The following is a 13775-nucleotide window of genomic DNA, read 5'->3' as shown; positions in this document are numbered from 1 at the left end:
CCACCTGTGTGAGGGATCTCCCCGCCAGTGCCCCACTGCAGCCGCCCCCCTGCATCGCTGTCCGTCTGACCCGCTGCAGGAGCAGTCATGCAGCCTGCATGCCCACATCAGCTTCGAGTTTGCGCGCATGCACCGGGTGCTGAGCGAGAGGGAGCAACGCTTGAGCAATGAGCTGCAGGATGCAGAGGAGCGGATCCTGGCCCAGATGCAGGAGAACCTGCAGCGCATGCAGGACACGCTGGATTCCGTGGAGCGCTTCCTGCGGCAGCTGCAGACGCGCATGGAGCAGCCGGACATCGTGGCTCTGATCAAGGTCAGGAACGCAGCTCGTCGCAATACGCAGGCGACGGGATGGGGCGGGTTTGTTGGCACAGTAGAGTCGCTCCCTCACATCGCCAGAGACCCCGGTTCAATCCTGACTACGGGTGATGTCTGTACGGAGTTTGTACGTTCTCTCCCCGTGACCTGCGCGAGTTTTCTCCTGGTGCTCCGATTTCCTCCCACACTCCAAAGACGTGCGGGTTTGGAAGTTAATTGGCTTCAATAAAATTGTAAATTGTCCCGAGTGTGCGTAGGATAGTGTTAGTGTGCGCTGTGATTGCTGATCGGCGGGGAATTGGTGGGCCAAAGGGCCTGTTTCCGCGCTGTATCTCTAAACTAAAATAAACCAAACCAAACTAAACAAAACCTAACCAAATGAAACCAAAACCAATCCAACCCAACTCAACCCAACCCAACACAACCCAACCCAACGGAACTCAACTCAACCCAACTCAACCCAACCCAACTCAACTTAACTTAACCCAACCCTTCCCAAACCAACCCAACTCAACCCAGCCCAACTCAACCCAACCCAACCCATGTTAACTCAATCCAACCCAACCCAACCTAACCCATGTCAACTCAACCCAATACAACCCAACCAAAAAATAACCCAACCCAACTCAACTTAACCCAACCCAACCCAACCCAGCCCAACTCAACTCAACCCAGCCCAGTCCAGCCAAAACCAACCCAAGGCAACCCAGCCCAACCCAACCCAAATCAACCAAATCATACTAAACCAAACTAAACTAAATTAAACCAAACCAAAAGACTACAAGGGTGCAGTGTGGGACAGGGGCAGTGAAACATAGCATAGAGGTGAGTGGAGGTTGGGTACGATAGGACAGAGGGGTGATCTCTTGGAGGTGTATAAATTCATGAGGGGGAATAGATAAGGTGAATGCACAGAGTCTTTTACCCTGAGTAGAGGAATCAAGAACCAGAGGAGATGGGTTTACAGTAAGGGGGGGGGAAAGAGTTAATAGGAATCTTAGGGGCGATCTTTGCACTCAGAGGGTGGTGGGTAAATGGAACGGAATGCCACAGGAGGTCGTTGAGGCAGATATTATAACATTATTTAAAGACATTTGGAGAGGAATGGTTTAGAGGGATATGGAATGATCGCAAGCAGGTGGGGCTGGTGTAGATGGGGCACCTTAGACGGCATGGGCACGTTGGGCTGAAGGGTCTGTTTCCGTGCTGTATATCTCAAAATGAGACTGGCTTAGATTGGGCACCTTGGTCGGCATGGGCAGGTTGGGCCGAAGGGCCTGTTTCGTGTTGTGTGACCCTCTGACTAATTAACCGGATGAAGACTGAGATATCTTTCACACAACAAATCATCCTCCAACATTTCCGTCACCTACAACGAGACCCCACCACTGGCCACATCTTCCCATCCCCTCCCCTTTCTGCGTTCCACAGACACTGTTCCCTCCATACCTCCCTGGTCCACTCGTCCCTTCCTACCCAAACCACCCCATCCCCGGGCACTTTCCCCTGCAACCGCAGGAGATGCAACACCTGTCCCTTTACCTCCCCCCTCAACTCCATCCAAGGACCCAAACAGTCTTTCCAGGTGAGACAGAGGTTCACTTGCACCTCCTCCAACCTCATCTATTGTATCCGCTGCTCTAGATGTCAACTTCTTTACATCGGCGAAACCAAACGCAGGCTCGGCGATCGTTTCGCTCAACACCTGCGCTCGGTCTGCCTTAACCAACCTGATCTCCCGGTGGCTGAGCACCTCAACTCCCCCTCCCACTCCCAGTCTGACCTTTCTGTCATGGACCTCCTCCGGTGCCATAGTGAGGCCCACCGGAAACTGGAGGAACAGCACCTCATATTTCGCTTGGGCAGCTTGCAGCCCAGCAGTATGAACATTGACTTCTCCAACTTTAGATAGTTCCTCTGTCCCTCCCTTCCCCTCCTTCTTCCCAGATCTCCCTCTATCTTCCTGTCTCCACCTATATCCTTCCTTTGTCCCGCCCCCCTGACATCAGTCTGAAGAGGGGTCTCGACCCGAAACGTCACCCATTCCTTCTCTCCCGAGATGCTGCCTGACCTGCTGAGTTACTCCAGCATTTTGTGAATAAATACCTTCGATTTGTACCAGCATCTGCAGTTATTTTCTTACACTGAGATATCTTTCTTGTTCATTTCAGGAAGAAAGTATTTGGAACAAGAGGTAAGACATCTCACCTCTCTCTTGAAGGCCATATGTCACAGGAACAGAATCAGACCATGATCCTCAGATTCTACTCCGCCATTCAGTCATGGCCGATCTACCTCTCCCTCCTAACCCCGTTCTCCTGCCTTCTCCCCACAACCCCTGATACCCGCACTATTCAAGAGTCTCTCTATCTCTGCCTTGAATATATCCACTGACTGGTCTCCCCACAGATTCGCGGACAAACACGACACCCTGGACGTGGTGGACCTGGAGCTGCCGCTGGGAGTGTTCAGGGGCCCTCTGCAGTACATGGCCTGGCGGGAGATGGTGGAAGCCATCAGTCCTGGTAGGCCAACGTGAAACTCAGCTCTGCTCTGCGGAGCGGTGGCGCCTGCAAGTGCTCGATGAGGAAGGGGAGCGAGATGGAGATGGGGCAGGGACGAGGAACGTCGGCAAGAACTCAGATCCTTGGGGTCAGATCCAGCAGGAGATGGAGGGGCAGCTCACATTAAGTCATACATTAATGACTTGGATGAAGGGATTAACAGTACCATTAGCAAATTTGCCGATGATACAAAGCTGGGTGGCAGTGTGAACTGTGAGGAAGATGCTATGAGGTTGCAGGGTGACTTGGACAGGTTGTGTGTGTGGCCGGATGCATGGCACATGCAGTTTAATGTGGATAAGTGTGAGGTTATCCACTTTGGTGGTAAGAATAGGAAGGCAGATTATTATCTGAATGGGGTCAAGTTAGGGAAAGGGGACGTACAACGAGATCTGGGTGTCCTAGTGCATCAGTCACTGAAAGGAAGCATGCAGGTGCAGCAAGCAGTGAAGAAAGCCAATGGAATGTTGGCCTTCATAACAAGAGGAGTTGAGTATAGGAGCAAAGAGGTCCTTCTGCAGTTGTGCAGGGCCCTAGTGAGACTGCACCTGGAGTACTGTGTGCAGTTTTGGTCTCCAAATTTGAGGAAGGATATTCTTGCTATTGAGGGCGTGCAGCGTAGGTTTACCAGGTTAATTCCCGGAATGGCGGGACTGTCATATGTTGAAAGACTAGAGCAACTAGGCTTGTAGAAGGATGAGAGGGGATCTTATCGAAACATAAGATTAATAAGAGGTTGGACCTGTTAGAGGCAGGAAACATGTTCCCAATGTTGGGGGAGTCCAGAACCAGGGCCACAGTTTAAGAATAAGGGGTAGGCCATTTAGAACGGAGATGATGAAAAACTTTTTCAGTCAGAGAGTTGTAAATCTGTGGAATTCACTGCCTCAGAAGGCAGTGGAGGCCAATTCTCTGAATGCATTCAAGAGAGAGCTAGATAGAGCTCTTAAGGATAGCGGCGTCATGGGGTATGGGGAGAAGGCAGGAACGGGGTACTGATTGAGAATGATCAGCCATGAACACATTGAATCGTGGTGCTGGCTCGAAGGGCCGAATGGCCTACTCCTGCACCTATTGTCAGAGTGTCAGGGGTTACGGGGAGAAGGCAGGAGAATGGGGTTAGGAGGGAGAGATAGATCAGCCGTGATTCAATGGCAGATTAGACTTGTCGCAAAAAAAATGCAGATGCAGGATAAAAGTCGAAGGAAGACACAAAATGCTGGAGCAACTCAGCGGGCGGCGCGGACCCGGTGGGCCGAAGGGCCTGTTTCCGCGCTGTATCTCTAAATCTAAATCTAAAACAGTGAATGAAAGATATGCAAAAAAGTAACAATGATAACGATGTCTCGACCGAAAACATCATCCATTCCTCCTCTCCAGAGATGCTGCCTGACCCGCTGAGTTACTTCAGCATTTTGTATCTACGGCAGATGAGACTTGATGGGCCGAATGGCCTAATTCTACCCCTGTCACTTATGATATTACGAGTTCAGTTTCAGTTTAGTTTATTGTCACATGTACCGAGCTGCAGTGAATTTAGAAGATTGAGGGGGGATCTTATAGAAACGTACAAAATTCTTAAGGGGTTGGACAGGCTAGATGCCGGAAGATTGTTCCCGATGTTGGGGAAGTCCAGAACAAGGAGTCATAGTTTAAGGATAAGGGGGAAGTCTTTTAGGACCGAGATGAGAATTTTTTTTTCACACAGAGAGTGGTGAATCTGTGGAATTCTCTGCCACAGAAGGTAGTTGAGGCCAGTTCATTGGCTATATTTAAGAGGGAGTTAGATGTGGCCCTTGTGGCTAAAGGGATCAGGGGGTATGGAGAGAAGGCAGGTACGGGATACTGAGTTGGATGATCAGCCATGATCATATTGAATGGCGGTGCGTACAGGCTCGAAGGGCCGAATGGCCTACTCCTGCACCTATTTTCTATGTTTCTATGAACCTGAGTCTCCGGCGCTGCATTCGCTGTAAGGCTGCGCCACCGTGACCGATATATTTGTTTTGATATATTACTTTTGGTTCATTTTGTAGGGTAGATATTACTCTTAATAATTGATTGGTTTAAAAATATGGTCTCCATTTATTGAATTATTACAAAAGTAAATGGGCTTGTCACAAAACTAAAATTTAAAACAAAATTAAAACTTGAGTTTAGGGTAGGATGTACAACTATACTCATTAACTCCCGGATCTACCCCCATAATCTTTATATTTGTAATTCTCTTTTTTCTTCGCTTTCTCTCTATTAGTTTATAGTCTTTTTTTTCAGTCTCTTTATTTTTTCTTTAAAAATTAAAAATTGAAGCTATGTAAGAATTCTATAACCAGTTTGTCAAAAAGACATTCTGGCCTTCCATTACAGTGAGGAGGGACTGGAGGAGACTCACTGTGATGGATGTTTCTTTTTGTTTGTTGTTAGTTTATGATTGTGTGTGTTATTGCATTTTTATTGATTATTCTTATTGGTCGTATTGTTGAATTGCGGGTAATGTTTCATTTCACTGCACATTTATGTTTTTGTGACAAATAAACGACTATTGACTATTGATTATTATTTGTACGTATGCTTTAAAAAATCAAAAATGTAAAAATGATAATAATAATTGATTGGTTTATTGTTGTTTTGGTACATAGTGCCAGCCCCGCTGACGTTGAATCCCGACACGGCTAACCCGTGGCTGCAGCTGTCCGAGGATCTGTGCAGCGTGTGGATGGGGGCCGAGCGCCAGACTCTCCCCGAGTCCCGGTGGCGGTTTGACCGGTGCGCCGGGGTGCTGGCGGCCCAGGGCTTCGCGTCCGGCTGCCACTACTGGGAGGTGGAGGTGGGCGCCAAGACGGAGTGGGACCTGGGCGTGGTGCGGCGGTCCTGCCAGCGCAAGGGCAGGCTGGAGCGCCAGCCCCGGGACGGCTACTGGCGGATGAGCCTGCGGAGCGGCGGGGGGTACCAGGTGGTGACCGAACCCCCCACCCGCCTGGCCCTGGATCGCCGGCCGCTGAGCGTCGGCGTGTACCTGGACCACGAGGGAGGCCAGGTGTCCTTCTACGACGCAGGCAGCATGGCGCACCTGTACACCTTCACCCACGCCTTCTCCGAGACCCTGTACCCCTACTTCTGCCCCTGCCTCACCGACGGAGGCAAGAACGCCGAGCCCATGAAGATCTGCCGCGTCACCAGCCACAACCTGCCCGTGATGTTACCCGCACACTCCGACACCTCATCCACCATCACCACCACCCATCACCCTCACCCCTCCTAACTGTGGAGCACACCAAGTACCGGAACAACTCAGCGGGTCAGGCAGCATCTGTGGAGAACGTGGACGGGTGACGCTTCACAGAGTGCTGGAGTTACTCAGCGGGTCAGGCCGCATCTGTGGAGAACATGGATGGGTGACGTTTCACAGAGTGTTGGAGTAACTCAGCGGGTCGGGCAGCATCTGTGGAGAACATGGATAGGTGACGTTTCACAAAGCGCTGGAGTACACAAGCCCTCTTGAAATAAATGCTTGCATTGAGTTTGCTTTCTTTACTACCGACACTATTCCCTCCAAACCTCTCAAGACCGACAGGCTTGTAGGTTAATTGGCTTCTGTAAAATTAGAGATTGTCCCTTGTGTGTGTGTAGGGCAGCGTTAGTGCGGCCTGATCGCTGGTCGCTGCGTACCCGGTGGGCCGAAGGGCCTGTTTCTGCGCCGTATCACTAAGCTAAATGACATTTTCACTGATGAATGTAGACACAAAATGCTGGTGTAACTCAGCGGGTCAGGCAGCATCTGTGGAGAACATGGATAGGTGACGTTTCACAGAGTGCTGGAGTAACTCAGCGGGTCAGGCAGCATCTCCGGAGAGAAGGAATAGGTGACGTTTCACATAGTGCTGGAGTAACTCAGCGGGTCGGGCAGCATCTGTGGAGAACATGGATGGGTGACGTTTCGGGTGGGGACCCTTCTTCAGATCCCTAATTGTGACACTGATCGACAGTTCCATCTTAAACGTCAGCAACAATTGACTCACTGCACGGAATCAGGCCATTCGGCCCAACTTGGCATGCTGACGAAGATGTCCCACCTACACTAGTCCCACCTGCTGATGTTTGGTCCATGTCTCTCAAAATCTTTCCTATCCACGTACCTGTCCAAATGTAATTTGGATGTTGTTATAGTCGCCCATTCCTTCTCTCCAGAGATGCTGCCTGTCCCGCTGAGTTACTCCAGCTTTTTTGTGTCTATCTTCGGTTTAAACCAACATCTGCCGTTCCTCCCTACACACCTGGGCGATGTAGGCGGGCAGATGGAAATGTGCTGTCTAACAGAAGTCATAGAGTCATAGGGTGGAAACAGGCCCTTCTGCCCAATTTGTCCACGTTGGCCAACATGCCCCATCGACACTATTCCCACTGACCTGTGTATCCCTCTCAACATGTCCTATCCATGTAGTTGTCTGAATCTTTCTTGAACTTTGCGTTAGTCCCTGCCTCAAATACCTCCTCTGGCAGCTCGTTCCAGACACCCACCACCCTCTGTGTGGAAAAGGTTGCCCCTCAGGTTCCGACTAAATCTTTCCTCGTCTCACCTTTCCACCTCGACTCTGCGTAAAAGACTCTACACCACACTGTGGATGGCATCTACACTAATCCTCTAAAGATTATATACACCCCTCAGCCTCCTGCACTCCAAGGAATAAAGTCCTCTCCTGCCTCATCTCTTGCTATATATAGCTCAGACCCTCGAGTCCTGCCAACATGCTGGTAAATCTTCTCTGAACACTTTCCAGCATAATAGCATCTTTCAATAGACAATAGGTGCAGGAGGAGGCCATTCGGCCCTTCGAGCCTGTACGCACCGCCATTCAGTGTGATTATGGCTGATCATTCTCAATCAGTACCCCGTTCCTGCCATCTCCCCATACCCCCCGACTCCCTCCTTCTCCCCTCCCATCCCCTTCTCCCCCTCCTATTCCCTCCCCCCTCCTCCTCCCTTCCCCCCTCCCGTTCCCCGTCACCCAGAGACGGGGTGCTCTGTCACCTCCCGCGTACAGTGGTCCCCACTCTGCAACTCTCCCGGTCACACAACGCCCGCTCCTCATCCCTGCGAGAGAGAGAGAGGGGGGGGGGAGGGGGAGAGAGAGAGAGAGTCCTGTGTTAGTGACTGGGCATCGCAGCCCATCCATCCCGTTCACTGCCGGGGCAGCGTCACCCCACAATGTTAACCGGGAGAGGGGGAAGGGGACGGGGGGACGGGCAGTAAGACAGGGGGTTAGAGGGAAGAGAGGTGGCGACCGAGAGAGGGGGGGGAGGAGACGGAGAGAGGGGGGAAGGAAAGGAAGGGGGACGGAGAGGGGGGGAACGGGACGGGGAGGAGAGAGGGGTTGGGACGGAGATGGGGGAGGGTGGGGCGACGAGGTGAGGGGGGGAGGGGCGGTGAGGAGGGAGCACGGCACGGTGTGGGGGTTGCTGCAGAGATACGATGCCCAGACTCCCAGTACGGCTAGGACGAGAAGGATCAGGGTGGGAATGATCGCCCAACGACACCTGGACCCTGGAGGAGACAGACCCACACAGCCGTGAAAATGGAGCTTCGTTTAGAGACACAGCGCGGAAACAGGCCCTTCGACTAGGCTTGTACACACTGGAATTTAGAAGGATGAGAGGGGATCTTATCGAAACGTATAAGATTATTAAAGGGTTGGACACGTTAGAGGCAGGAAACATGTTCCCAATGTTGGGGGAAGTCCAGAACCAGGGGCCACACGGTTTAAGAATAAGGGGTCGGCCATTTAGAACTGAGATGAGGAAAAACTTTTTCAGTCAGAGAGTTGTGAATCAGTGGAATTCTCTGCCTCAGAAGACAGTGGAGGCCAATTCTCTGAATGTATTCAAGAGAGAGCTGGATAGAGCTCTTATGGTAGCAGAGTCAGGGGGTATGCGGGAGAAGGCAGGAACGGGGTACTGATTGAGAGTGATCAGCCATGATCACATTGAATGGCGGTGCTGGCTCGAAGGGCCGAATGGCCTCCTCCTGCGTCTATTGAGTGGGTGAAGAGCCGATCTTGTTATTTATGCTTTGTAATTAACGCATTTTTCTATAATTCACACACCCCACACACACACACACACACAAACACCACACACCACACACAAACACCACACACACACCCCACACACACACACCCCACCCCCACACACCCCACCCCACACACACACACCACACACACACACACACCCCACACACACACACCCCACACACACACACACCCCACACACACACACCCCACACAAACACCACACACACACAAACACCACACACACACAAACACCACACACACACACAAACACCACACACACACACACCACACACACACACACCACACACACACACACAAACACCACACACACACACACCACACACACACACACCCCACACAAACACCACACACACACACACACCACACACACACACACCACACACACACACAAACACCACACACACACACACCACACACACACACACACCACACACACACACACACCACACACACACACACCACACACACACACACCACACACACCACAAACACCACACACACACCACACACACACACACACACCACACACACACACACACACACACACACCACACACACACACACACACACACACACACCACACACACACCACACACACACACACACCACACACACACACACACCACACACACACACACACCACACACACACAAACACCACAAACACCACACACACACAAACACCACATACACACAAACAACACACACCACAAACACCACACACACACAAACACCACACACACTCCGAGTGGGTGAGTGAGTGAGGGGCCGACGTTGTTATTTATACTTTGCAATTAAAGTGTTTTTCTATAATTACCTTGTTGGATTAAAGCGTGCTGTTCTTGCTGCTGCTTTATCTGCACGTTCTGCTTCACCGGGAGACAGACACATATACTGTATGTTTCTTTCTTTTTTTCCTAATCAGATGTGCAGCACTTTGGTCAACGTGGGTTGTTTTTAAATGTGCTATACAAATAAAATTGACTTGACTTGACATCGTGCAGATAGGGGCGGGGAGTTGTGTTGGGATCGGTTGAGGGTGGCTGTCACGGTGGCTGCTGTTTGTCCAAAACCCTGATTTATATCACCCCGTGCCTCACTCACCCGATCCCACACCCACGCACATCCCGCAGGTGGGGGCTGCGCTGCTGCTGTAGCGCTGCTACTATTGGTGCTGGTGCTGCTTTACTTCCTCCTCCCCCCCCCCCCCCTCCTTATCCTCCCCGGCGCGGGAACGCGCATCCCGAAGGTGGGGGCTGCTGCCCAGAGGCGCGGGCACGCGCATCCCGCATGACGCGAGGGAAATGACCAGACGGGAGAGAGAGGGAGAGAGAGGCCCCCCTCCCTCACTCACCGCCGTTGCCATGGCGGCCACTTCCCGGCAGAGAGGGACTACAACTCCCAGCAGCCCCCGCGGCGTGGCCTAGACTTGGACTCGCAGCCTGGGCCTGGAGTTGTGCTCCTTGTGGTGGGGCAGCGGCCTAGCCTTGGACCCGCAGCCTGGGCCTGGAGTTGCACAGCCGGCCTTTCCCTTCTGCCTTTAGTCTCCCAGCCTTGGCCCCCCCAGTCTAGCCCAGGCCAACAGGCCCACAGACAGCAGCAGCCTCCCCTCCCCTCCCCTCACCACATCACACCTTGTTGCTGTGGGTCAAGGATCGGCCTTTGCTGCTTCACACCGAAGACAGGCACCAAAACCCTGCGGTAACTCAGCGGGCCGAGCAGCATCTGTGGGGAGGAAAGATCTGAACAGGCGACATTTCGTGCCGAGACCCTTCTCCGGACGACCAGAGGCCGAAGGGATCTCCAGCGGGTGGACAATATCTCTCAGGGATTGAAGTCCAAGCCACTGACGACTGGCAGAGAGGCCGCAGCGACACGAGGGATTATTACGTGTGGGGGCGAAAGGCCGAGAACGTCGATGCTTGTTTTATTTCCGCTGTGGCACCATCGAGAGAGGCCGCTCGGTGGGGTATTGTTCGACGTATCGCCACGTGTACCGAGCGAGGTACAGCGAAAAGCTTCTGCTTGCGATGAGCCGCCGGCAGCTGGTCACCTTCACCCGGGCGGTGGGGGACGGAGACGCGTGGAGGGATGGCAGGCGGCAGGTGCCCTGCTCTCCTCTCCCCGGGGCAGGAGGGTTGGACGGGGAACAGGCCAGGAGCTTCTATGAGGGCGTCCTTGCTTCCAGCAGCCAGGCCAGCACCAGCGCGGCCCGTAAACACAAGGCCGAGCCGAGGAGAGAGCGGGCATGTGACCCAAGCGGGCATCAGCTCGGAGGGCAGAGGAACGGGCATCTGCTGCTGAAATCCGCCCAAGACGGCGACCTGAAAATGCTCCGGGGTTTGCTGGAGACGGGGGCAAGTGACATAAACTTCCGGGACAGTTATTACTGGACTGCCACCATGTGCGCAGCGTACAGCGGGCAGCTGGAAGCGGTCAGGCACTTGCTGAGTCTCGGAGCGGCGTGGGTCGGGGTGTGTGATTGCACTGGGCGCGATGCTCTGGATTTGGCCCGGCTGGCCGGACACGCAGGAATCGTGACTGCTCTGGAGGAATATCACTCTCGTCCAGAGGAACAGGAAGACCACAGGTACGGGGAGGGTCTTGGTAGTCTGGGCTCTGCGGAAACACGTCCCATCTTCCCCTTCCAGCCTCTCACTTGCACATTCCCAAATCGGGAGGTGAAAATAAAAGATAGACTCAAAATGCTGGAGTGACTCGGGTAAGGTGACACAGGCAGCACCTGTGCAGAGGAGGAATGGGTGACGTCTCGGGCCGAGACCCTTCTTCCAAGGTTAAAATGAAAATGAACTGCAGATGCTGGTTTATACCAAAGTTAGACACAGAATGCTGGAGGAACTCAGCGGGTCAGGCAGCATCTCTGGAGAACATGGACAGGTTGATTTGATTAGTACGGGTGACAGGGGATATGGGGAGAGTGACAATAGACAATAGGTGCAGGAGGAGGCCATTCGGCCCTTTGAGCCAGCACTGCCATTCAATGTAAGCATGGCTGATCATTCTCAATCAGTACCCCGTTTCTGGCTTCTCCCCATACCCCCTGACTCCACTATCCTTAAGAGCTCTATCCAGCTCTCTCTTGAATGCATTCAGAGAATTGGCCCCCACTGTCTTCTGAGGCAGAGAATTCCACAGATTCACAACTCTCTGACTGAAAAAGTATTTCCTCATCTCAGTTCTAAATGGCCTACCCCTTATTCTTAAACTGTGTGGCCCCTGGTTCTGGGTAACCCCCAACATTGGGAACATGTTTCCTGCCTCTAACGTGTCCAACCCCTTAATAATCTTATACGTTTCGATAAGATCTCCTCTCATCCTTCTAAATTCCAGTGTATACAAGCCTAGTCCCAGTCTTTAGACCCTTCTTCCGAGGTTAAAATTAAAATGAACTGCAGATGCTGGTTTATACCAAAGATAGACACAAAATGCTGGAGGAACTCAGCGGGTCAGGCAGCATCTCTGGAGAAAATTAACAGGTTGACTTGATTAGTACGGGTGTCAGGGGATTTGGGGAGAATGGGGTTGAGAACAAACGATAGTCAGCCATGATTGAATGGCAGAGTAGACTTCATGGGCCGAATGGCCTAATTCTGCTCCTAGAACTTATGGACAGGGGGCGTTTCGGGTTGGGACGTTCAGTCAGGCAGCGTCTCTGGAGAAAACAGGCAGGTGACATTTCGGGTCGGTCTTCAGTCTGAAGAAGGGTCCCAACCCGAAACGTCACCTATCCATGTTCTCCACAGATGCTGCCTGACCCGCTGAGTTACTCCAGCACTCGGTGAAACGTCACCTATCCATGTTCTCCACAGATGCTGCCTGACCCGCTGAGTTACTCCAGCACTCGGTGAAACGTCACCTATCCATGTTCTCCACAGATGCTGCCTGACCCGCTGAGTTACTCCAGCACTCTGTGAAACGTCACCTATCCATGTTCTCCACAGATGCTGCCCGACCCGCTGAGTTCCTCCAGCGTTTTGTGCCCATCGTAGTCTAGTTGTGTGTCCATCTTTGAACTGGACTGACCAGACGTGCACTAAGGATGGTTTCCCGTTTGCTTTGCAGGGAGTTGCGGGAGGAGAGGGGGAGGAAGCTGTGCCGGGTGTGTGGGCTGGAGTACACAGAGGACAGCGTGCAACAACACGAGAGGTCTACGCTGCACCTTGTGAGCAAGGCCAGGGCCCGTGCACCCACGCACTACAGCATCCCCGATACCAACCTGGGCTTCCGCATGATGGTGCGGGGCGGCTGGGACCGCGAGGAAGGCCTGGGCCCCTGTGGGAAGGGCCGCAAGTTCCCCATCAGCACCGCGCTGAAGAGAGACCAGCGGGGGCTGGGCTTCCACAGGGGCCCGCGGCCCAGGGTCACGCACTTCCAGGCCGGGGACCCCCAGGCCGTCCAGCGGCCGGGCCGCGATCCCCGCCGTGACCACCGGGAGGCGACGGTGAACCGCAGCGAGGAGCGGCGCAGGGAGGCCAGGGGCAGGCGGTGGGAGAGGGAACTCAGGGTCTACATGGACCTGTAGGTGAAGGAGACACCTCTCTACCTGCCCGGCCTACACGGCTCACTGATCCATCCTCCAGCACAGAGCCCCTGCTCCCAGACCCCCACACCCCACCTCTCCTCTACCACCCCTCACCCCTACCCCCACCCCTCCTCCTCCCCCATCTCTCACCCCCACCCCTCCTCTACCACCGCCACCCCACCCCTCCTTTACCACCCCCCCCCACACCACCCCACCCCTCCCACCCCCCACTTCCCTACTCACACGCCCATCCCCACCCCCT

The 13775-nt window shown here is 53.2% G+C and overlaps 2 protein-coding genes and 1 long non-coding RNA gene across 3 annotated transcripts in view; 2 read left to right on the top strand and 1 right to left on the bottom strand.

The window, feature by feature from the left end:
- LOC144603176 (zinc-binding protein A33-like) overlaps nt 1-6492 on the top strand; it is a 13538-nt gene extending 7046 nt beyond the window's left edge. The window contains exons 3-6 of the mRNA XM_078416344.1: nt 80-313; nt 2490-2512; nt 2728-2843; nt 5522-6492. Of these exons, the coding sequence (XP_078272470.1) occupies nt 80-313; nt 2490-2512; nt 2728-2843; nt 5522-6144 (996 nt within the window). The 3' untranslated portion in view covers nt 6145-6492. The remainder of the gene's footprint in view (nt 1-79; nt 314-2489; nt 2513-2727; nt 2844-5521) is intronic.
- The window catches only part of LOC144603184 (uncharacterized), a 497022-nt gene extending 487029 nt beyond the window's left edge, over nt 1-9993 (bottom strand). The window contains exons 1-2 of the long non-coding RNA XR_013548557.1: nt 9788-9993; nt 8322-8424 (exon numbers count right to left, since the gene is read on the bottom strand). This is a non-coding gene — a long non-coding RNA (uncharacterized LOC144603184). The remainder of the gene's footprint in view (nt 1-8321; nt 8425-9787) is intronic.
- A 640-nt stretch (nt 9994-10633) lies between these two features.
- Nucleotides 10634-13564, top strand: LOC144603177 (G patch domain and ankyrin repeat-containing protein 1-like). Its single transcript, XM_078416345.1, has 2 exons — nt 10634-11560; nt 13054-13564. The coding sequence occupies exons 1-2, from the start codon at nt 11001-11003 to the stop codon at nt 13511-13513; spliced, it is 1020 nt and encodes a 339-aa protein (XP_078272471.1). The 5' UTR covers nt 10634-11000; the 3' UTR covers nt 13514-13564.
- The last annotated feature ends 211 nt before the right edge of the window (nt 13565-13775 follow it).

This window comes from Rhinoraja longicauda, chromosome 19 (assembly GCF_053455715.1).
Source record: "Rhinoraja longicauda isolate Sanriku21f chromosome 19, sRhiLon1.1, whole genome shotgun sequence".
In the NCBI taxonomy this organism is placed as follows: domain Eukaryota; kingdom Metazoa; phylum Chordata; class Chondrichthyes; order Rajiformes; family Arhynchobatidae; genus Rhinoraja; species Rhinoraja longicauda.
This window is presented reverse-complemented; position numbering and strand designations above follow the sequence as displayed.

Coding starts and splice junctions, on each gene's coding strand:
- LOC144603177 (XM_078416345.1), top strand. CDS start 11,001: ATGAGCCGCCGGCAGCTGGTCACCTTCACCCGGGCGGTGGGGGACGGA. Junction 11,561..13,053: donor GAGGAACAGGAAGACCACAG/GTACGGGGAGGG, acceptor TTTGCTTTGCAG/GGAGTTGCGGGAGGAGAGGG.